The 24,900-nt window shown below is 39.0% G+C and overlaps 1 protein-coding gene across 3 annotated transcripts in view; it reads left to right on the top strand.

Moving 5' to 3' along the window:
• Positions 1 to 24,900, top strand: part of CPNE4 (copine 4) — a 253,617-nt gene that overhangs the window by 57,301 nt on the left and 171,416 nt on the right. For all 3 annotated transcript variants that reach the window (XM_068674544.1, XM_068674543.1, XM_068674542.1), the window contains exon 2: positions 17,389 to 17,576. In XM_068674544.1, coding sequence (XP_068530645.1) covers positions 17,397 to 17,576 — 180 coding nt within the window. In that variant the 5' untranslated portion in view covers positions 17,389 to 17,396. The remainder of the gene's footprint in view (positions 1 to 17,388; positions 17,577 to 24,900) is intronic.

Below are 24,900 nucleotides of genomic sequence, written 5' to 3'. Positions count from 1 at the left end.
GAGGAAGCATTTTCCATTTTGGGGGGCACAAAACTTCTTTGTGACCTTTTATATAGTTCTAAAGATAGAATTAATTCTCTAGTTTTAGATGGGGAAAATAAGTTTTAATGGCTTGGAGCTTTTATCTTGCTCTTAGGGGAGTCTGAGGCTATTGTTTTGAAAAGAATACAAGAACAAGAGAGTTCAAAGATAAGAAATCAAAGATGAGAGTGCTGGTGATAAGGCTGGAGAAAAATACACCACCTGCTCTGAGCTGACTTTTTGGTTATTGCTTTTTACCACTAAGGAAAGGCAAGGCTTGCATTTATCAGACATGCAGGTTACACCAAACTGAAAAATTACAACCTGTCTGGCAATTAAGAAAGCCGTGACATTAATAACAGAACTAAGAGCCTCCATTAGAGTCTGTACCAACCTATTTGTTTCCAGACTTCTTTGGGATTTTCCTAAACAATTTTGTATAATGGGCAGATTTGAAGTGTTCTCATTTAGAACATGAGGCAGAAAGTAAAGCAGTAATTTTTCTAGCAAACTGCTAAGTTTCACCGCAATAAGAAATACTAATTGTAAAGGGCAGTAAATAGATAAGCTGAGGAAACTGGGAAGATTGATACCTTTTAACTTGCACAGCAATTTAAATTAAGCAATTTAAACAGAGAGAAACTATAATCCATTTTAAACAACTGGAAAGTAAAAGCAAGTTTATTTATTTTATTTTATTTTATTTTATTTTATTTTATTTTATTTTATTTTATTTTATTTTATTTTATTTTATTTTATTTTATTTTATTTTATTTTATTTTATTTTATTTTATTTTATTTTATTTTATTTTATTTTTTCTAATGCAGTCTTTTACTGAGCAAGATTTTGAGTAGGGGGAAAATCTCCAGACACCATATGTCTGAGTTCAAATGTTCACTGACTGGAAGGAGTTATTTAGGAATTCAGAAATACCGAGGAGTAAAAGATGAGGTTTCCAGCAGTCCTCCTTATTATCACCGTATGCTGCTAATCCACCTTTCTGCTCAGAAATATCATTATAACAACCCAGACTAAACTCACATGATTTGTTTTACCTTTCTTGCATGTCCCTTAAAGGAATGCATGGGAAGTAATCCACCCCCATGAAAGATGTTTGTCTCTGTATTAATAGTTACTCCGTAGGCAATGTGTTAATGAGATGTTCAAGAGCTAGCTGTTTTGTTCATAGGGTATGACCAGCTGAAGATTTCACATATTGTAAATTGCCTGCTGTAAAGCCATTTATGGATGCAGCTCCAGTTCACAGAATCGTAGAGTGGCTTGGGTTGGAAGGGACCTTAAAGATGATACAGTTCCAGCCTCTGTATTGAAAAGCTGCAGTAAAGTCACCCCTGAGACTTCTCATTTTCAGGCTGAACATCCACAGCACTCTCAGCCTTTCTTTGTAGCAGAGGTGCTCCAGCCCTCTGATCATCTTTGTGGCCCTTCTCTGGACCTCCTCTAACACCCCCACATCCTTCTTGTGCTGGGGGCCCCAAAGCTGGATGCAGTGCTCCAGGTGGGGCCTCACGAGGGCAGAGCAGAGGGGCACAATCCCCTCCCTTCCCTGCTGCCCACCCCTCTGTTGATGCAGCCCAGGATGCAGTTGGCTGCCTGAGCTTCAAGCACACACTGCTGGCTCATGTCAAGCTTTTTGTCCACCAGAGCCCCCAAGTCCTTCTCTGCAGGGCTGCTCTCAGTGAGTTCTTCTCCCATTCTGTCCTCATGTCTGGGATTGCCCTGACACAGGTACAGCACCTTGCACTTGGACCTGTTGAACCCCATTAGGTTCACATGGACCCACTTTTCCAGCTTGTCCAGGTCCCTTTGGATGCCATCCCTTCCTTCTGGTGTATCAACTGCACCACTCAGCTTGGTGTCACCTGCAAACTTGCTGATGGTGCACTCAATCCTACTGTCTATGTCATTGATAAAGATATTAAACTGTACCAGTCCCAGGACAGACCCCTGAGGGACACCACTCGTTACTGGTCCAGCCATCCAATCCATCTCTCTCCAATTTAGAGATCAGGACTTACAGAAGCCCAGGTAGATGACATGTGTCGGTCTTCCCTTGTCAACTGATGCAGTCACTCCAACCTAGAAGGCCACCAGATTGGTCAAGCGTAATTTAGCCTTGGTGAAGCTGTTTGGTATATGCTGTTTGCTTCAAGTAATTACGGTCTTGTCTTATGTTGTTAACATGCAGAAAATGGCAGTCATCTTTTAATTTATTTGTCTTAAATTGTTGTTTGTTTTTTTTTTGAGTTAATCAGAACTTTTTCTGATACACATATGTTAAATAAGTCTATAAAATCACAGGAAGGAAGTCCTGGAAGAACCTGAGAACAAAACTGAAGCGTTAAGAGAAGAAGCTAAGAGGTGGTGGTCTTAGTTGCATTATAGGAGAACCTGGCAAAGATGGAGCCAGATTCTTCCTGGAGATACTCTTAACTCACCCGAATGGGGCCTTGAGCAGCCTGCTCTGACTGCTTTGTAGGGCTTGGAAAAGAGACCCAAAGAGCGCCCTTTCAACCTGAATTACCCTTTTGAGACAATTTGCCTCCATTAAATGTATTGAAGACCAAGTACAATTTGACTTTAGCAATACAGCAGCTTGTCCGATGTCGAAGTGCCAGTGGTTGAGAATTAAAGAGCTCCTTTGGGGTATCATTGTCTAACATGTTGTAGGTATATTGAACCTGCTCTGAGATTTTTTTGCCAGGACTATCTCACTTGGAAGCATAATCTTGACAGAAACATAAGGTGGAAAAGATGGTTGTAAAGTACTTGCTGTAGATGGAAAGAACACATCTGACCAGAAGCTGAAAAAGGAGGTGAATGGAAAAGGCGAGCTGAAGCTCCATATCAGCAGTAGCAACTAAATAAGAAATGCTGCTGTTATCACTTGACTGAAACAGTTTTCTTAACAGGTTGTAAAATGCCCACGTTCCCCGTAAAAAGGGGAGAATTAAAATCCTGCAGAAAGGATAACTCAGCTAGGAAATACACTTTTGTGCCAGACTTTCCAGCTTATGGTAAGATCCTTGTAAAAACAACTGGAGTTTTCCTCCAGTAAGTGTTAAATCTTTGTCCTTGCTATTTCTACCTTCAATTAAGTTAATGTTTAAGATGGCTCTCTTTATGTGCTTCATTTAATAACATATTACACAAGTGAATCATTTGAAGAATTCTTCAGTGAAATATAGAACTAGTTTCCTTGTAACATATCAGCAAATTAACATCTCACTTTGATGTATGACGGTAACTTAATATTCCAGCTTAGTCTTTGCTGATGTATTTACTCCAAAGTTGGAACAGTTTAGAGCACTAAATGGTATGACTGTGTATTCCATCTCATTACAGACTTAGTGCAACAGCAGTCAAGCACCTGGTTATTGTATAAGTTTTTTGTAGAGGGCAGAAATCACAGGTAAAATTTGCATCTGGGCTCCACAGCATAACGAGCATCATACATCATTCAGCAGGTCAGATCTGAATTGCTATGAGGTTTGTAACTGGCAGACAGTGCTTCTGACTGATATGGCAAGATGCTTTAAAAAGGGTGTATATTTTCAGAATGTTTTAGGACTTCTCAGTATATCCTTTCCATAGGTACCCAGAACTGGATTTGATTATGCAGATTGATATGAAGAAACATTTAACAATCTGTCACTGAAACTACACCTTTGATACTGTGAGGTTGTGCGTTTACTGTGAGCCATGCTCTCTTAGCTTTCGTGTGTGTGTGGGTGGTGTTCTCCACTCCAATCACTTTACCTATGGGGGCTGCTGTCAATAGAAAAGAAGATAAAAATCATCTGCAACTGAATAGGAACAGAAATTGAAGATCTCTGGTTCCATACTCATAAAAGCCTTTTTATCTGGATACCCTGACACTTGCATAGACCAAGGCATGTTCATGCATGAGACAAATAGTTATATAAAATTATGATGACACCATTTGTTAAAAAGTTATGACAAAAATCTGTCTCTGACTATTGGACCTATTTGCACTGGATTAATGCAGATTGGGATAAGACATGAATAAACACAGAGGGCATTTTAAATGTCTCGTGTATTTGGAGTATTCAAAGAGCAATCAAGGTGTCACCTGCTGGTATTACCTGTTGCTTTGGTTACTGTCAACATGCTGATTCCTAATTTTAAGAGTATCAAAGGTATAGAGCCTGATGACTATCCTCCCTGAAGTTAAAATGTAGATATACTTGGTTAGGGAAAAGATCATTTTGTGCTCTGAGCAATGATCAGGTGGTTAGTGGGTTCTCAATTTTGTGCTGTCTTTAGTTCTTGGCAGCTCTCATGGATGCTTGGAACCCAGTTCAGTTAGCAGTGGTCTTTTTTGGCTTCATTTTGGCTACTGGGGCTTCTTCACGGGCTTCTACTCTTTGCTCTTTGGCAACGTCAGTCTCTCCACAAGAAGCATGGGCAGGCCTGTTTTAACGTTTCTGTCTCTTGGTGGTGAGGCCAAGAACAGGTCAGTACAAGTTCTTCTTGGTCAATTGCAGGGTGTGAAACAATTGCAAGGCCTGACAGGCACGACCAGATCTCGCACTTTGGCTTCACACCCTGATTTTTCACCAAAACTGTAAGCATCACTTCTGAGTGAAGTTTTGACAGCTCTCGAACTTAGGCTTATAAAACTTGCAACTATTTTTGATGCTTCAAACAAACCAGCAACTTGGACATCGACTTAAGCTACTCTCGAGTAAAATGCTTGTTTTCTTTTCTCGATTTATGTTTAGGGTGAAGATTATCTTCATAGGTCTTCTACCACCATTTACAAATGGATTTGTTATATCATGGTGCTATTCCTTGCCTATGTAATCTCCTTGATGCTTTGTATCTGTCTTTTAATAAACAGTGTGTGAGAGTTGATAAATTTCTGTTTGGGCAGTAATCATAGTCATGCTTCCTCTACAGAAAACTCCAGGTTTTACATATTATCTTACAATATAGCCTTCAAGCTCATGTAATATTCTGTTCTCGGTTTCTGAGAGTGTTTGTTTTCACTGTGAAATATTTATTAGGCATTGACTCATTCTGTCCAAGAGTAAAGAATCTAGTGGAATTAGTGTCCAGTGAGGTGAGTGCTATCATCATAGTGAAATTTGAGCATGTATTTAAACCATATGTCTAGAGATAAATGCTCACTTCAGAACTAAACTTGTGTACACTTTGGGTTTTCTCATTGCTCTGATAGTGCAGTAGCAACTGACTTGCAGGTTTTAAATAGTGTGCATTTTCTTTTTTTCAAGGCACTTTGTTTTGACCCGGTAAAAAACTTACACTCCTCAAATGCAATTCACATAAAGTACAGACTTAAATAATGGAGCAGAGCCCAACAGGTCAGCAAAACAACACTGTGTTGCCTATTCCCTTAAAAATAAAGGGAAATTCTTTAGTAGAATTCAGTGTGTTTTTTTTTTTTTTTTTCTGTGATGGATCCACTTACCTTACTTTACCTCTTGTCCTTGATATAAAATACTGTTTTGAAGAACTGAGGATTCATGAGTGAAATTTCTTACCCTCATATATTCTGCAATGGCAGATCAGTTTAAACAAAGCATTGAGGGGTGAGGAGGTAGGGGAAATTATTGGTTTTACAGGTTTAGGGGGAGAGAGCCTAGGAATGCCTTTTTAATTAATTCTTCGATTCATACAATACCGTATCTTAGAAAGTCAGACCAGAACTGTTACATTTCTTAAGTGGAAACATACAACTGGGACTTCAACACCAGCCTCCTGCATCTCTTCTCATTTAGTTGCCATCACTGCTGGGGTATTGGCATTGTTTTCTCTCTGTCGTTTTAAGTTGCAGCTACACTGTGTGGTTTATTTACTTTATTACACTTTGTATAAATTTGTCATTTATAGACATGTGAATGTAGGTGAAGTCCTGTGCGATGTGCCCAGAGCTTTGGGGTATTGCTCACTTAATGTGAACTTAAGGAAATACTGTCCTATCAAGTAGGGATGTCAAGATCTGCAGGGATGTCGTGTTCTTCTTAGAGCGTGGTGGTTGGTGGTAGGACTTCTGTCAGTACCAGTGATACAAGTCCTCATTGCATTTTACTTTTTATGTGTATTGTTTAGGAACAGAGAACCCATTTCCTCCATCTCCAAACTGTAATAGCCAGCAAAGCTGAATTGTTTTAGGCTTTTGGTGCTAGCGTGTGCTAACAATGATTGATGTTGACTTTCAGATTTCACAAGGAAGACAGAACTCCTGTGTGTATTTACAGGTTCCTTTCAGAAACTCTTAATCCTGTGATGAAGGAAGTTTTCTAAAAGACACTGCAAGTATTTTGCTTCTCATCTGTATTAGTCATTAACAATGATGTTTACCAAGTCTCAAAAATTCCCGAGGGAGGGGAACATTTGGAAACACTTGGTGCCTTGGATTTGTAGAACTTCTTTTCAAAAGTGATGTTAAGCCAAATGCTTGGCATTGTGTCAGGAGTAAGTAGCTCCACTATAACATTGCTGACAAAGCTGTGCTGCTTCCAGGGCCCAGGTTAGGTTCTGTGTGAGTCTGCGCCATGTCTCACCGCGTTAGTTAGGACGTAACTTTGGTAGCTCAGAGCACTGCTCCTGTGTAGTGTTGATGTGCCAGCAGAGGAATGGTGAGGCACTGGTACCAGTGGCGTCTTTGGCACTGACAGAAGTTGGAGCTGACAGCATGCTGCAGTGCTTTTATGAATTAATTTGATACCAAAACCAGCTGTTGGATTCTTCAGAGACTGAGTCTATCCCAGTATGGTGGTACCGGGATTGCAAAGCACTCCTCCTAGGGATGCAGATATAGCTCTACAGAGGAAAGCCTATGTAGAAATTAACCTAGGAAAGAAATGAACAGTTCCAAACTAAATACAATTTGGCTGGTAGGCTTGCTTCTCCTTCAGGATTTGCTGGTGCCCACAGTTGGAGCCTCAATGTGATTGTACCCCTGGCTGATTTAGCTGAGACAGCAGCAATGTGTGCTTGGCCAAGTCACACGGGTGACTCTTCAAACATTTGATCACAGATCTCCAAATGAAAACACAAAGTAAAGAACAAGAAGGTGAGAAAGGCCTACTCGACTAACTTAAAATAGCGGTATGAGCACGACCTGTTGTCACTAAGCCCCCATCAAAAGAGAAGTGTGCTGAGGGCAGGAGCTACTCTGCACACAGAGCTGGCCCCTGCCCAGCAGGCCCAAAGGGCGGGCAGCCTTCTGCTTGGGTAACTGAGTCCTGGGAGCCCATGGGAGCTCCGGCTGGTGCTGAAAAAGGGATCGAGCTTGTTGGAGGAGCTACATGAAGTGAGAGAGAGACTCCCTGACTCCTTTCAGTACTATCAGGTGTTGCCTTTCTTCAGCTCCCGTCCTAATGGACGGAGCAGTTTGACTTCAGAGCTCTGTCCTGGTTTTGGGCTCAGCATGGTGCTGGGTACAGTCCTCTGTAGTGAATAAATTTAGTTTCTTTCTGCTAAGAAGGCCTAAGCCAACGTGCAGTAAGTATACCTCCTGTTTGCTTGCAAGTGCAGAAGCTGAATAGGGCATGGGAAATTCTCCCTCGCTGTTCTTGACGTTCCTATCTTTGGACTAGCAGCAGAAAGCAGCTTCTCTTGTAGGATTTTTTTTTTTTTTTTATTTTTTTCTGCTACAGGAAAAGCCGTTAGAGCCATCTGTTGCGGAAAATGAGCAGTTTGCAATATGTTACATCTGTAAATGGATAAACTCTTCCAAGCATTATATGTGTTTATATACATACTTCAGTGTAATTGAGTGTAACTGCGGAACACAACTTGCTGCTGCATTTCCCTGTAGCTGAGAGCCAGTGTTTTTTTGCAAGGTGGGTAGAGGGTAATTACCATTTCAAATATATTTTATGTATGCATAGAAGACAATGGGAGGATTAAAATGGTAAAGTATTAATCTTTCTTGTTATTCAGAACTGGCTAATTTTTTAAATATTTTGGCTTAAATATGTTCTGAAGGCTCTTAGCTAGGGTTATTTGATAGCAGAATTGTAACTACTACAACTTGGAGTGCTGGGATTATTTGATTTTTGTTCCAGACTAATCTTTCTCTGAAAGTATAGTGGAATATCAATTGAGCTTAATTATTTAAGATTCTCAGATAAGTAAGCATATTGGAAAGCTTCAGAGCTCTTAAGCCAGACACTGTTTTGTTTTCCATTTAATACCTAACTCAGCTGTTTTTTCTTCTTTTTTAAAAAAAAGCAGCATAGCATGTTTTAAAAACATACATCTCCAGGACAACTAAACATTTTTTTGCCTGTTTCATTAGAGATATCACATAGTACAAGCAGAAAAGTAAACTGGCAAGAATAAGAAAATCATAATAACTTGTAGAGATAAGCAGTCATATGTATCATATGATAGGGCAGCTTTAAAGTAATTCATTCAAGAGAAAGATTCAGTAACTTTTTTTTTTTTGGTCATTTTTACTGTCTTTACATGTCACATTCACAAACCACACACGCAGTTATTTACAGTCTGGGCCCAATGGTTTGAATATACGAGGATAGATTTTTGTGAAACTCCTTAGCATGGTATTTTAGCTAGATCCAATGGGCCAGAGTTTTTCCATCAAGCGTAATCCCTGTGATTTCAGCTACCTGTGCTTCAGGCACCATCTCAGTAGTAATGCAGCAGAAATCTGAGACCCAATAGCCAAGCTAATAGGCAAATCAGTTACTTGGCAGCCTGAATTTCACTGGGTTTTCATGTTATTCAGTCCTGCCGATGAATCCTTAGCTTGTAGAGTCCTGTTAAGAGGGCAGCCCGGACTCTGCTGACATTTTTCCTTTACTTTTAAAAGTCATTTTTTACTTTTATAGCTGTGGGAAAGGGCTGTAGAGCATCAGCTGTAATGGCTTTGAAAATGGAAGGGAAATTAAGGATGAATCTACTTTCTTTTGTTTTCTGAGACAAAATATACCAGTTCCACGATTTGGAAGAGGAACACTGGGACCGCTTAATGCTTTTGTTTGACAGTATTGAGTTGTAAGTGAAGGATTTAGATGGGTGTTATTAAAGAAACAAGACTGAGAGTAAGAGTCCAACTGAGGGGCTAACTGTTAGTGTGTCAAGATACAGATGAGTCTGTCTTCTCTCTGGCTTCTACACTGTTCCAAACAAAATCTACTCCATTACCACATTAAGACACTACACTAGCTTAGAAGATGCCATTTTATAAACAACACAAAAGCCCTGTGTGAGCTAGCCTTGTCACGGGAGAGGCAGATAGCTGGTGACTGATACAAACACAGTGAATGTAAATAATGTAGAGTTTTGTTAATTCTGTAAAAAAAAAAGTCTCTGCACTTGTCCACTAAAAAAAAATCAGTCCTGCTTTCCTGTAGCGGAGGACTGCTTTTGTCTGCATGTATCTCCAGGGAAGTTTTTCTGTTCTCCTATCTTCTCAGTCTCCTGTCTTTCATGTTAATGATTTTGAGTTTTCTCCTACATATTACAGCAGTGGAAGCGGGAAGGCAGTGAGAATTTTGAGAAGGAAGAGGTGACAGGTGGTGTTAGCCACGTCATAAAGGAACAAGGGAGAATCCTAGATTAATTTATACACAATACATGTATTTTAGCTACTGATTCTGATAGATCCTTTGCATGGCATCAAGTCGATTTGACTTCAGTGGGGACTACTCAGGGCAGCCAGAAATGAGCACATTCAGATATGTCCCAGTGCTCCAGGTCTTGTGGGGTTTTTCTTTCCCTTAACTGAAACGAAGTCATTTGTATAGGTGCAGCACAATTCTGTACATTGTCCTGTCATACATTAGACGTCTCAATTTCTGTTCTGTGACTTTCTGTTATCCCCTTAAAACTGAAGCAGCTGGTTCTATGGTAATGAGTCCTTTTGAACTGTCAGTGTGTGTATATTTCCATTTACACTGCTGGCACATTGTTCTGAACCTTCTCCCCTTCTGTCCAAGTAAATTACTTACACTATCCGATCTGTCTCATTGTTCATCATAGCAAAGCTGTGGATTCTCTAGATACTCCTTGCTTGCTGAGTTTATTATTATTGCTCCTTTTGCAAAGGGATCTTTCAAACTTTGGTAGCTGTAACTTTATATAATCCTCATTAATTGTTGTATGAGTCAGAATCAAAGGGAGGGAGGAAAAATTGTATTGTTAATTGCACAGGCTACCCTGTGGAGGGGTCTACCTAACCTATTGACTTCTCATTATACAAAAATTTATATTCAAATTAATTTTGACAGCTGGCATTTTGTCTGTATTAGCTGTGATCATTTAAACTTCAGTAGCAATTTACATGGCAGTTGACGTTGACCAGCATTAGTTTGTAATACTGATAGGAGGAGACTCTCGTATAGTGATTAGAGATGTGGCTGATAATCAGGAGAGTGTGGTCAAAGATAAGTAATTGAATTTTCATGTTTTAAGATAGTATTGAATGATAGTGAGAAGCAAGTTTCCAGAGGTGCACAAAGGCCACGAGGTAACAGTCACAGCTACAGCAAGCAACAAGGGAATTTGGAACAGACATAAGGAAAAAATACTTCACAGTAAGATTGGTCAAACAGTGTAACAGGTTACAGAAACCCCTATGCTGTAAAAATGCTATGGTGAAAAAAAAGTTGCCTTACAGCGGGAGTGGAAGGCAATGGGAACTACTTGCTGTGGCTGATCAGTGGTTTCCAATCATTGATGAATAGTCACAATAAAGTTAGGTCTGCTTTCTGTGTTATTGCTCTGGGCTCTCACTTGCCTATCTTCAGCTCTGGACCAACCAGGTGTTTTAGCAAGTTCCTGAGTAAGCACATGGAATATTAATTTAATCTGTTTGCTGAATCAGAACCTCATGAGCAACATGAATTCCCATCTTTGCTCATTCGCAGAAAGTTTATTCTCCAGCCACACAGATGAACGAGAAGGAACGGACTTTGCTTCTTCACGATCCAGGAAGCCTTGGTGCCAACACCTGATGAAGTAATTCAGTGGGACTGGGACTTCCCAATCCCATAATGTTTCTTAAAGAAAAAGGATTGCTGATCTCAGTTGGAATCGTTCCCTGAAGGGGTCAATGTCCTGCATGTTACTGCAGTTCAACAGGTAGCTAAACAGAAGAAATTTGTAAAAGCTTTTCTACCCACAGTCCCAGTAAAATTTCATCCTTTTCTATAAATCTTGCTGATACTGTAATTTGTGTAACCTGGTCTCGTATCGTAATGGGAGGTATCATGGAAGCACATAAAATCTTTAAGGCCTGAGAAATGGACGTTTGAAGCCAAGGAATGTGTTTAGTGGAGCTTGAGTCAGGCCCCAAGAGGCAGTGCTGATGTACTTGAACCTTTTGTGCCTGATGATTATTTTTCATTACTGTGTTGCCAAATGATAAACTACACAGGGAAAAGACAAGATCACTTGGGGCACTATATTGCTAAAGCTGCTTTATTGAAATGAATGGGTTCTTTTCTCACTGACTTCTGTGGATCTCAGATCCAACACAATAGAAAGTTTAGTATACTTTCATAAATGGCATTTTATTTATTCAGATTCTACCCGTAAATTAGAGCTAGTTATTTTACCTCAAAAGGAACGTCACTTTAATTTTGCTAGAGCTGTAGCATAAAGTGAGAATCTCAAATGGAACTAGAGGAAATTGCTTTTCTAGTGCTACAAGGATTGCAATTTTTAGGATGGACGAGTGGTTTTCCATCTCTTGCAGTCCATGGAGCACTAAGTATCTAGAGAGTTCAGCTGCTCCAAAACATGCAGTGTTTTGAATTCTGCATGTCTTTTCTGCATATAATTTGTAAGAGAAAGAAGTAGGGAGCAGCTAGTGCTACAGCTTCCAGTGCTTTTAGGCCTTGTCGTGTATTGAAGGGGGTTATTCATTCCTAGAACTAATACAGTTAAATTTCATATAGCTATCAATACTATTTCCTACCACAGTTACATTCTATAGACATTATTTACCTTTTTGGGAGCAGTGTCTTGCAATGTACTTGAGCAGAAGCACACTGATTCTCTTGGCTCATTTTCATTTCCTGACCAGGATGCCAGTAAAACAAATGATTCAGGTACAGCCCTCAACATACGGTAATGGAAAAGCTTCTGTCCCAAAATCCATTTGTGTGTACTTTGCTCTGGAGTACAGGTTTCTGAATAACAAGCCCTGTTTTCAAATGCAGAGCATTTAGTTATTGCCTTAAATCTCACCATTATTCTCATTCTCTTGTCATTTATTATCTGAACGGGAGGTGAGGCTGAGTGTGCACGTTTCTCTGATTCTTCACAAGGTACCGTAGGTGCTCCATACTTCACTCAGACAGCCTTCAGATGTGCTTTCTGAGATTGCATGTTTATGGTGTGTGTGTGGGACAGCAAAATGACAAACTGGACAGAGGAAAAGCTGATATCCAGCTTCAGATATCATCAATTTATTTCCTGATGAGTCTAAGGAGACATGTTGTAATTTTGTGATGAGGTTCTCCAAAGATGTACATGGATGAACATTTTGTAACAAGGTGGATGTGTGTGCTTGTGTGAGCTTTATTCAAAATTTTTAGATCGTGGAGCAGAAGCACATACTGTTTATATTTCACATCACAGAGATCCTTACCTTTGTTAGGCACTACATGACTCAACTTTAAGCCATTCAGACCTTATTAAGGGAAAAAGAGGTAGCTGGCAAATGTGTAATAATGTTTTTCAGTGTAATCCAGTTATTTAGTCAGCAACAAACTTTTGGACTTCTGTGCTGTTGCTTTTAATGAAATATGTAAGCATAGAAGCTGTTGGAGGGCTCTCAGTTACCAGAAGTACTTGGCTTATGTCTGTCTTTTCATTTTCTATATGGTTTCAGTGTCAAGGGGCCCTACCTTGAAAAGAACCTACCTATGTTAAACCCAGGAAACCCAACATTTCAAAGAGGAAGTCTGTATACTAAAAGGTAGACAATTTCATTGTTCTCTGTTTATTCAAAGAATAATAGAGGTTGCAAAGGACCTCTGGGTATTACCTATTGTAAACCTCTACAGGTTTTAGAGCATCTCCAGGTTGCTTGGGCCGTGTCCAGAGATGTTTTGGGTATCTCCAAGGATGGAGACTCTACAGCTTATCTGAGCAGCCTGTTCCAGTGTTCAACCACAGTAAAAAAAATATTCTTTTGTTTAGTCAGAATTTCCTGTTTCAGTTTGTACCAATTGCTTCTTGTCCTGTCACTGGACACCAATGAAAAGAATTTGGCTTCGTTCTTTACTCCTCTCACCATCAGGAGTTTATACATATTATTAAGATTCTCCTAAGACTTCTCTTCTCCAGGCTAAATGGTTCCACCTTCTCAGCCTTTACACATATGATGGATGCTCAAGTCCCTTAATTGCCTTGATGGCCCTGGATTTGGTCCGCTAAGTCCATGTCTTTCCTGTACTAGGGTGTCCACAAATAGACATCCAGATGTGGCCTCAATAATGCTGAGTAGAGGGCAAGGACCACCTGCCTTGACCTGCTGGCAATGCTTTGCCTAAGGCAGCCCAGGAGACTGTTGCTCTTCTTTTTTGTAGCAAATGAGCATGTTGCTGGCTCATGCTCAAGTCATTGTCGACAAGGACACCCAGGACCTTTGTCCCAAAGCTGCGTTCTGGACAGTCAACCCCAGGGGTGCAACTTTATCCACAGATTCATCCCTGCCTGAAACAGCTTTTCCATGAATCAATTAAAAAATATCAGAAGAATACATCATTTTCTACTAAAATGGCTCTAATATGTCAGATACATAATAGTTTTGGGAGACTGGAACTATCTTCCAAGATCCCTGCTTTTTCTTCATATTCCATAGGGTACATCAAGGTCTTTCACACTTTTTTGTTGTTGTTAATGTAATACATTTTTAGATTTCAGTACAGTGTACTTCAAGATGGCAAAGCATTTTTTTTTTCCAATTGGTATTACCTCCTTCCATGATGTTTCACCTTAGAGAGGTGAAAACATAAGGCCTAATCTTGCATCCTTGTTCCGTGCAGTCTAGCACTGGCTACTGAGTTTGTGTGGGAGGTGAAGTGTGGGTAGCACATGGTGATACACTGCTTTCCTGTTCTTAACGGGAAATGAAAGAATGTATGGAGCAGTGAATTGGAAATTTGGTAGTATGTGACGGATCACTTTGTTCACTTCTTTTCCTAGCTATGCTATCGTTTTCCTCTCACAGATACAGTGCTTAATCAGTGCATTCTAAAGCCATGTGGACATTGAAAGAATAAGGAGGTTATAATGAAACGAAGAAGGAAGTGCTTGTAGCAAAGAAAAATGAATAATTTATTTCTCCATCAATAATGTACGTAGTTAATTGGGGAAAAAAATATCTTACGCATTCTAACTTGTCTATATTTATGTAAAATAATACTTTTTTTAGTCACTTTCAGTAGGCTCAAAATCTATTTCCCAGGCTCCCAACTTCCTGGTAACATGACATCAGTGCAACAGCCCAAACTGGTGATTATATTAAAAGAATATAATGGGACAAAAGAATAAGACTGTGGCTTGATCTTTTCCATTGATAAATTTAGAACTTGTAAAAGATGAAGTAATAGTTTTAGTGATAAAGAGAAATATAATTTTATACTTAACCCACCATTCCAAAAAAACCAGTGTATAATTATTGTGGGAGGAAGAAAAATATCTCTCCACCTCATTCTGCTACTTTTTCCCCCTTCTCTTTAGTACTGAAATCATCCGGTTTAATTAAATCATCAACCTATTTCTGCACAAAGGATGACATTTCATTAATGATAGAAGATGTGCATGAGACAGAATTAACCCAATTTTCAAATGGATTTCAATTTGGAAAGGGCAGCATGTAAAAATGTCTTGTAAATGTGTGGAATGAGTTTGTTGAGCAGCTTTCTGAAGGAGATGGGATTATAGTATGACAAATAATTAGACAACAGTTCTTCCCCCCACCTCAGTTTCTAACTTTTTAAAATCTCAGTTGATGGAGATGCAGGTACCTGACATCACATAGCAGGGATATATTTATAAATAGAATGAAATGCAGAAATATATATTAAATAAACAGAATGGAAAATTTGCTAGCACAATACATATAACTGTTTATGTAACTTTTAGCTAAATAGCAGCCTTTAGTGGCTTTGTCAAAGTTGCCGTCACCTTTCTCTGTTCTTTTTTGGGGAAGAAAAAAAAAAAGTGGCAAACAAAAATATGAAAACTGGTCTCACGAATGCAGTTTTGAATCAACAGGTTTGGTAGCACTTTGCCCAGATGCTTACTGTGGTGCTTAGCTGCGATATCAGATATCAGGTCCCTCTTGCATGCAGGGCATTGCTCCTCAATTTATGATTTTATCAAAGTGGTTCAGATTAGGCTAGAGCCTAGTTCCCCTGTGTATGCTATCGCCTTCAGGCTAGGACTGCAGTCTTGCCATTACTCATGTGAATTGACCCAGCACAAAATGGGAAAGACTTCAAGATCTGAGAGATGCTGATCTATTTGCAGTTTCAAGAGTCTCAGCTAAAAATGTATGAGAAGCAAAACCAGCATATAGGAATACACAGGGCAGAAGCTGAGTATTCTCTTTGGGCTTAATAATGCGGCTTAATGCTGTTACCTTTTTTTTTTTTTTAAAAAAAAATATATTATTATTTTTTTTTTTCCTGGTCACATTTCTTTCTTAGTGGCAAGTCCAAAGCAACACAGTTTGGGTGGCAGAATTTGCAGGTAACTGGGGAGGGCTGAAGGAGGCTGTTGTGATCTTCAGCTGTGGGAAACTATGACAGTGGTGGCTCACATTTCAAAAAGCCAGTTTTACCAAAAGGAGATATACCCATAGGTCCTGGGCTGGAAGAGGGTGGTTAGAGTCCATCCACACCCATTTGACTTTGAAACATACTGAATCCAACAGTGTGGGTGAGGGTTTTCACAGCCGACTGGGGCTGTAGGGTAAATTGCTGTATAAATTTGAATGGGCTTGAAGAATTGTAAATTGTTAACATGCTTTTCTTTCATCTGCAGAACAGATTGTCTGACTCATTGTTCAAACTTAAATTCCCGAAGTTTCTTTGTATTTCTTATATGTTGACTCTGCATTGCAAAGTCTGCTTACTCTGAATTTACCAGTACCTTTCAAATTTTGCCTCTGTAATTCACAGGGAAACTGGATTTTTTGAAGACGGTTTTTGTTTTGATTTTATAAATTCTCAGCATTGGGGAAAGAAAACTTTAATTTCTTTTCCAAAACACCAAGATTTAACTTTTATCAAAACAGTCTCAAAAATCATTAATTTCTGAGCACTGGGTGACGTGGAAGAGACAGTGAGGAGGCTGGAAACAGCCCCCGAAAAAACTGTTGATGATCTGGTATGATAAACCTGCCCTCTAGAAGTATGAAATTAATCTTTTGCAGCCCTTACAAATGTGGGAGGAGAGGTGTGATAAGGGACTAAGCCTTCTTGTTAGGGACCAGATTGTTAGGGACCAGATTGGGAAGCTCAGAATGAGTGAGCCAATTGAGGTGTTCCCAGAGTCTTTGTTGATGAGAAATGAACATATAGTGATTTTTTTTTTTACTCATCTCTGTGTTAAAAACATGTTTTGTTGCTTCTGTTTGAGTAAAGGCTCAAGCTGCAACGTTTGTGGTGGTGGTGGTGGTGGTGGCATTTGTAATGAAGTAAGACCAGAGGTTGCCACTGTTTGAGCTGTGTGTGATCACATAATAGTGGTTTCTGACCTAAAAAGAGCAGACAGTGTTATAACAACAAGAATTGTCAGCGTAAATATCCTGCCCTACTGCTTAGACCATCAATCCAGACTGATTTCTTGGGTTTGGGAGGAAGAAGTGCTCAGTGATAAACATGGAAATAGAGAGTAAAATGTATCTTGGAAGTTAAAGTTGATATGAAAGAGACCTGCTGAATTTACATACAGAGTTTCTGCAAGGTGAAATGCATGCTTTTTAGGTGTACTCCTGCAGGTTGCAAGAGTGCTGAACAAATTTAATGAAGCCTTAGAATAAGGCACTCTCAGGAGAAATTGAGAATTACCTCTGTCTGTCCTTTTTCCAGGGAAAATGTGGTCCTGAAAGCAGGAATAGGGCTGTATGCCAAGCTCATGGTTCACTGCCAAAGTTCAGGGGCATGGTGGAAAGTTTCATTCTGAAGCTGGCTTATTTTGGAAAATAAGAGATGATGCGTGCCTTTCTTCCATAGATACTTTTTTTCCCCTCTTGTTCACAATGGCAGGGTCTTATAGGCTAGCAGAACACTGTGCTGACATCTGCATGGATGGAAGGGATGTACTGTGCCTGCACTATTCTAAATGGACCTTTTCTCTCCTTACAGGAAAAGGAATGAAGAAAATGAGCAACATCTATGAATCAGCAGCCAATACCCTGGGAATTTTTAACAGCCCATGCCTGACTAAAGTGGAGCTGCGAGTTGCATGCAAAGGCATATCAGATAGGGATGCCCTCTCCAAACCAGACCCTTGTGTCATCCTTAAAATGCAGTCGCATGGCCAGTGGTTTGAGGTGAGTGTTTAATAAAATGAAAATAATTCTTATGATGCTTTAGAATGGCATAACAAAACTGAGACAAAATTCAAATAGCAAGAGCAATAAAGAGAAGAAGCAATTGGAAGCCTGTGGCAAAATCTTGTACGATAGATTTTCCATTGACTCTAACACTTTGAATCAGATTCTTAATGATACTTTGAACTTCTCTTTGGAATCCCTATTAAACATTAAGATGATTAAAGTATAAAGCATCATAAAACTATTCCCTCTAGACATTCTTGTTTCATAAAAGCTATATAACAGCAGAGAGAATGATAGTGACCATTATAACATGCTTTCCGATCAAAAGAAGTAAAATGCTGTAGAAGAGAGGAGTATTTATTACTAGTTGGCAAGGAATTCAATAACAGCAGTTTGATTTGCAAATGTTGAGTATTGCAGTTGGATTCATAGTTGAAGTTGGTAGCAAAAGCTAATGCATTTGCCTTATCAATTTGCATTGTATTTTAGATTGCACATTTGATAAGAAAAAAATAACACCGATTTTAATCTTAGATAACATGAGATTTTAATCTTAGAAACCATTTGAATGATAAATAGAAACAGGATGTCCTAGAAACATTCAAATTGTTAATGAAGACCATTAAACTGAATGTTAGATTTTAAATGAAATCTTGGTGGTTATTTTACTTAAAAGTTACACTTGAATGTCTGTGGTTAATCAAGCTAAAAGCCATGAAATTTTATGAAGAATATGCATGAGAAAACAAGGTATCTGTCAAATCCAGTTCTTCTCTCCTTTTGAGTGAGTATTTATCCCTCACTTTTCAACAGTTTCAGCATTCAGAATACAACAGTTTTCTGTAAAAAAGAAAGAAAGAAAAAAAAGCAAAACAACCTGTGAGTATATGTAGAAAGGAAAATCCTAAAATGTTGTGTGTTTTAATTCAGCGTGTTCAACCAAGTCTGTCAGATTTCAGCAGTCTTATTCCAACTGTGTGGTTTTGATCTGTGGATCTTTGAAATTTTTCCAGTGCAGGGTCAGCACCAGCAGAGCAAACTTCAATGTTTTGTCTGTAGTCTTGCTCTTTTCTCAGTTTGTTGCTGTGTAAGCATTAGATAGGTCTCTTGTAGAAAACAAGTCTTTAAGTAAAAGTAATTGTCTAAATCTCCCTTCTTTTAATTTAAAGCCATTCCCACTTGTGCTATCATTGTCTTCCTGAGCAAAAAGTTGCTCTCTGTCTTTTTTATAAGCCTTCTTTAAGCTAAAGCTGCATAAGGTCACCCCTGATCTTCTCTTTTTCGGGCTGAACATCCCCGGCTATCTCAGTCTTCTTCATAGGAGGAATTCAGTGTCATCATGTAAATGAAATATAAGGTGATATAGTAGTTAGGAGGGAGGGAAAAAAGGGAATTTTAGCTAGTCATGCAGAAAGGAGCATTTAGCTATGCTACATGGAATTATTCAAGTAGTAGGAATTAAACAAGTAGTGAATTAAATGTCAAAATAAGTGAAATGCTCCTGATTGGAAAGGACAGATCCAAACTTTTGGGGCCATTTCAGTTCTCCGAATAACTAATAACTTTGAGTACATTTCACACAATTTCTCCCTGGACAGTTATGGGGAGGGTAAGTAGATTTAAATTATGTATTCTTAGGTTGTAATGGAGGTTCCCTTCATTTGATGTGGTTTTTAATTTGAAAAATGCTTGAATAGAGAAATTCTTGCAGAACAGATCTGCTTGCTGATACGATTGTCATCTTACGGCAGTTGCTCCTACTGTCTAATGAAAGTCCAGGGTATTCATTTTAGTATGAACAAAAAGTTTTTATTAGTTCGTGTTCCTATCAGTGCTGCAAAGCTAATACAGCTCTGGCATGATGAGCCATTTCCTATTCTGGCCCACACATTCTCAACAGAATTTTTAATTAAGTTCCAATTGCTGAATTAAATTGAGCAGAGTCACTCAGGTATATCTGAAGACATAATTTGGCTGGAAGAATCATCTGCAGATGACAATCAGTGATCCAGCAAGACCTGAGACTGTAGACAGACTAATAATTAAAAAAAAAAATAAAAATCTAGTTACTGGTAAAGCGAATACATTCAATGCAGAAGTTACTGAATGACAACACAAAGAGAATTGGAACGTAAGAGTTTTTTATCTGTGGATTTAATGAATTCATGAAGATGTTGTGAACTTAAAGACACTGGAAAGCCCTTATAGGTTTGATGTCTTCAAATAGATTGCAGCAAAATTTCAGTATACATTAAGGGCTTCTGAATAGGGAGCAGCTGGGTTGAAGGTGCCTGAAATACAGCTTATGGTCTATATGTGGTTGTGCTTTTGCAAGTAGGTGCTGTAGAAATGTATGGAAGATAGTAAGGATGGCCTGAACAGCCCCAAATGGGCCAGAGGCAGCTGAAGCTGGTGGGTTTAACCTATTGAGATCGCACTGTCCATGAAACTAGAGATGCGAGGAAGTGGTGAATTGGTGGATTCACTCTACAGAAGCAGATGATGCTGAAAGTGAGGAATCTGTGCATATTTGGGAAAATTTTGACAAAACATGGCAGCCTGTCCCTGTGGGAGAAAGTTTTGTGTTTTTTTTTTTTTTTTTTTTTTCAGTTCTGCAGTGCCGTATGTGCATGTGTGTGTGCTTGTATAAATTATGTCACCCACACGTATAAATAGAGAATGAAAATATCTGTGCTGTTGTAGAGTGGGTAGGCGCTGTTTTCAGATATTGGAAACTGCATGTGTAGTTTCTGTAACATGGCTGTGGGGTTTGTTTTGTTTTTTGCTGTTTTTCAAAGAACAGTCATTGGAAGGTGTCCATGGTACTGCACAGCTGTGAAAGCATTAGGAGCACATGCAGGACACAAGTACTCAAAGCAGCCTCAGTATTGTCCCCGGTTCTGGCACAGATATACTTGCTGTTTTTTTTTATATTCCTGTCTGGGTAGATGTTTCCCTAAAAACAAACATGCTCATGCACAGTGTGCACACAGCTCCCCACACGCCTATCTCTGTATGCATATTAATGTTGTCTGGAAAGCGCTGTCTCCACCAATGTAGAATTAAAATGCTATATTGTGTCTCCCAGGAAAGGGGTCAATCTGCTCTTTCTCTTGCAAGAAGTTTGCATTTTCAGCCTGAGATGACAGGGTGTGATGTAACAGAATTTGAGATTATACTATCCGTATTTACTAAAACACAAGTTGCTGATCCAGGGTTGAATTTTGGCTCTCCTGGGCCTTAGTTTTAGGCAGCTATGGTTGCAGAATGGCCAAATGTGGCATGCTTTTAATTGTTTAGGAGAATCATTTGATGGCTGTTTTTCAATATTAATTCGAGTTTAATTACTGAACTAAGCTTCGGGATGGGGAATAGCTGGATGGGGTACTGGAGTCAGGCAAAGGTATATGATGATAGACTAATTTTCTCCAATGATTATATTACCCACCTGCAGCATGAATGTGCTTGTGTTATAAATGTTAATTTGCATGTTGGGCTGCAGTCTTCATCTGAGATGTGCTAGCGCGGAAATTGTCATTAACTTATTATTCCTGAGAAAGTAGCTTGGCCCTGTTCACAGGTTGTTATCTGCATATGGCAAGTACACGAGTTATTCCGAAAATCGGGTACGTTGCTGAGCTGTGTCTCATCACACGAGGTTTCCATGAGATCAGGAGGTATAATGCAACCTGATGTAACCAGATGGAATGTGTTGGCTGTGACTATGAAAGCACAAGAGCAGCTTTGGACGACAATAACCATGTCTGGAAATCAGGGAGGGTTTCCTGTACCTGTATTCTTAGAGCTTTCTGTAGCAGGACATGGAGTATCTGCTACCTTGTGTATTTAAAGAGTCAACAGGCATTCTTGCTTTTTTCCTCTAAGTTTTTATTAATCTTGAAGTAAGAGCAGAGGAAATAAAACAGCACCAAAGACAGCATGCAGTTCCTAAAATTTGTGTTGATGGAATGGGGTGATTTTTGTTGGATGGATAGCTTTGTTTACTGAAATAGATTTTTATTTACTTTTTCATTAAAATGGTGATTGAAGTCACAAATTCAGTGAAACCCAGCGAGTTTTGATGGAAGCGCATAGGGGAAAACCACAACTTTTCATCTTGATGTTTTCAAGATATAAGGCAGTGACTTGTCATTTAGCACGGCACTTGATTTCAAGGATTGGTTTGATTTGCACCTCTCCCAGAGGAAACTGGTTCTCTCTTTTCTTTTGCTTTGACCACTAACCCAGTACAGCTGCGTGGACCCTCGTGTAAGCAAACATTAGAGAGAAATTGGCTTGGAAACGCATTGAACTGATTAACACACAAAATACAGGTGGAGTCTACTGAATAGGCTACTTAGGAATCAAGCTACAGGAAGGATACTGTCTTGCTCTTCAACTTTGTTTGCTTTTCCCTTTAGTTCTCTTTAATTCTAGCATTCTTCTCTTTCCTCCTCCTCCTCTGCCTCCTCACTTGCCTCAGCTCCAGATTTCCGAGTGTCTTCTGCCTCCTTTTGCTCCTCTGCATTTTGGAAGATGGGGGGGGGGCTCCCTGCCCCTTCCTAGCATGGGGGAAGGATCTGAAGAGAAGACCTTGAGGCAGACTTCTGCTACTTGTTTCCATAGATACCCAAAAGTCTCTCCTGTGTTATCCATCTGTGGCTGTTACAGCCCACCACAGAAGCCAACGAGCCATGAAATAGGGGAGTCTGTGGGCTGACACGTTCCATGACTCTACTGAACCGTTCCAAAATAATTACAAAAGCACTCTGAAGAGAATATATATATATTCTTTGCTGTATTTATTTGATGTTTTATATATATATTTTTTCAGTTCATATGGATGAACAGACTAATAGATGAAGCCCTTGGATGGAAAAGAAGGTTTAATTATCAGAAAAAAAAGAGCTACCACCAGCAGTAGCTATACAGAGCTAGCTTTAAGGCTGGTCTAACCCTTGTCTCGCATCTGCTGGTTGGTGACAGTGAAGAAGTGTGTGTGCGATCAGGGAAATGTCAAAGTGTCTTTTCAGCTTGCTCTGCCAGTCTCCAGCTCAGGGACTTCTTAAAGGGGTTGCTTATGCCTTTATAACTAGCAATAGTAGATTTAATTTCCATAACTCAGTTTCAAATCATTTAATTATTATTTTTTTTTTATTTAAAAAATAAGCTTTCAAAATACCCTGGGACATACAGTTCTGTACTTGTTCTTCAGTTGAGTAGTTGTTAAATAAGGTAATATTACTTGTAATTTTATTTTATTTCTTTGAAACTGCCACTTACTGATCCATTTTAAGTTCCTTGTTCCTGTATTGGAGGAGACACTGAAAATCCGTATTAATTTTCTCAATACAATTTTACATTTTAATCTTTTGATTTGTCTGTCACTGTGTTAGGTGACAACTGTAATGTCCTGTATTTTGAAGATTAAGTATAACTATCCCATCAAGGAGCATAGATTAGTTTGGATGGTTGGTTGAATGAACCACTTTTATTTCAAAATACTTCAGAGATGCAATGCTGAAAGCTTTTACTATATTCCCATAGAGATTTTCAAGCAGTAATTTGAGATTTTTCCTGTGCTTTAAAGAGCTGTGAGGCATCACAAAGAATTGGTTTATTGGATGTTTGGTGGCTTTGGGGATTATTATTTTTTTTACGTTATTTTTATGGTTTTTAATGTTAGCTAGAGCAGATTCTAGATTTTTTTTCATGCTAAGATTTCAAATTGGTGAACAGACATCCTGTACAAATTAAATTGTAAGGTTGAGATAATGGTAAGATGAACATACCAGATTATGCAGATTTTTCTCTGGAAAAAAAAAAAAGTGTTATGAAGTCCTGATGAGATGTTTTATGTCAGGTTATGAATGATTTGGTGGAGGGGAGGTGCTTTCACTCAACAGCTCTCATGAAATTAGCTCCTCTCATTGTGAAGCAACTTCTGATTTACGTGTTGGGGTTTCTTATCTTCTGGATATAGGGAGGGTCTGACAATTGAAAATACTACCTGCATTTTTTCTGACCAAAATTAAGGACAAGTTTTTAATGAAATATTTCAATAGATTTATTGAAAATGCCTTTGGACTTATGCAGATCTTGGCTGATGAAAGTCAATGGGGAAGAATTGAGTCTTTAATTGAAGTGATCAAGACTTTCATCAGAAAAGTAGGGCAATGAGATTCTTTTTAATGGTAGCACGGGGCCAAGGGCCTCCTATGTATGATTGGAGCTGATAGTCTTAGTTGTCTGCCTTGTACCACCCAGGTATCTCAGGTCTTTAGAGCACCTTGTCTTGCGTGCAGATCTGTGCCCTGCACCTCTTGCAAATAGTGACCTGTGCTGGTTATTTACCTTTGCACCTAATAAGAAATGGGACTGGTCTTGCTGCTTTCATTTCCCAATAAGTATTACTAGAAGATGATGATTAAGAGTTTCACAGGTGACGTTAGAGCCTTCTTGTTCTGACTCCTCAGACAGAAAGCTGTGGTTTTATTTACTCCACAACAATGTGCCAAAGTATATGGCTTTATTAGCCTATTGTATCCTCGTAATTCAATATTGTATTTTTCTTTCTTCTCGTTCACTAGGTATTTGTTTGATACTAATGAATGCTTCTTTGCTTAAGAATACTTGGTAGCCTCTGTTGCCACCAAGATTTGCTTTTGGCTTCTTTCTGCTGCTGATAAATTACGCATAAGTCTTTCTGTATGGTGAGAGTGACAAAGTCAGCTTATCTTTCTCGACCACCACTGGAAGTCTGTGGGGTCAGGCTATAGGCTAATTGAATATTTTATCTCAATCCACTCTCAGCCTGAATTCATCTCATTGGATATTTTACTTTCCAGCACTCAAGATTTTACAGGCCTACTCTGTTCCATGGGTTTGTCAGTTGAAGAGCTGCTGTCATTAAGTGTTTCAGGAATAAGAATTTATTTTTTTTTCACTTGGGCATGGTCCTGTTCTACAGTTTAAGCAGAGAGGCCAGCAAATCACTAGCTCTTCAGAGAAAAAGAGTTAGTTTGGTATCTTTCCTTGTAAATTTTCAGCCTGATGTGGGTATTTAAAAATGACAAGCTTTTTGAAAAAACATTTAATTGTAATCAAGACAGGTGGGACTCGACTGTGCAGTTGTCCCTCATATTCTACAGAACATCTTTCATAATATTCTGTTAACTCCTCATACTTTGAGTACATTTTTATGAACATATATGCATAAACGCAAAATGTAGAATTGAATTTTATGGTACTCTCATTTTTAAAAAGAAGCACAACTCTTTATTTCCCAAGTCTTTCCCAGCTTGTTATGCAAAGTCAG

This window comes from Anas acuta, chromosome 2, assembly GCF_963932015.1.
Source record: "Anas acuta chromosome 2, bAnaAcu1.1, whole genome shotgun sequence".
NCBI classification, from domain to species: Eukaryota; Metazoa; Chordata; class Aves; order Anseriformes; family Anatidae; genus Anas; species Anas acuta.
Note: the sequence above shows the minus strand (reverse complement) of the source record. Positions and strands in the feature narration are given on the sequence as shown.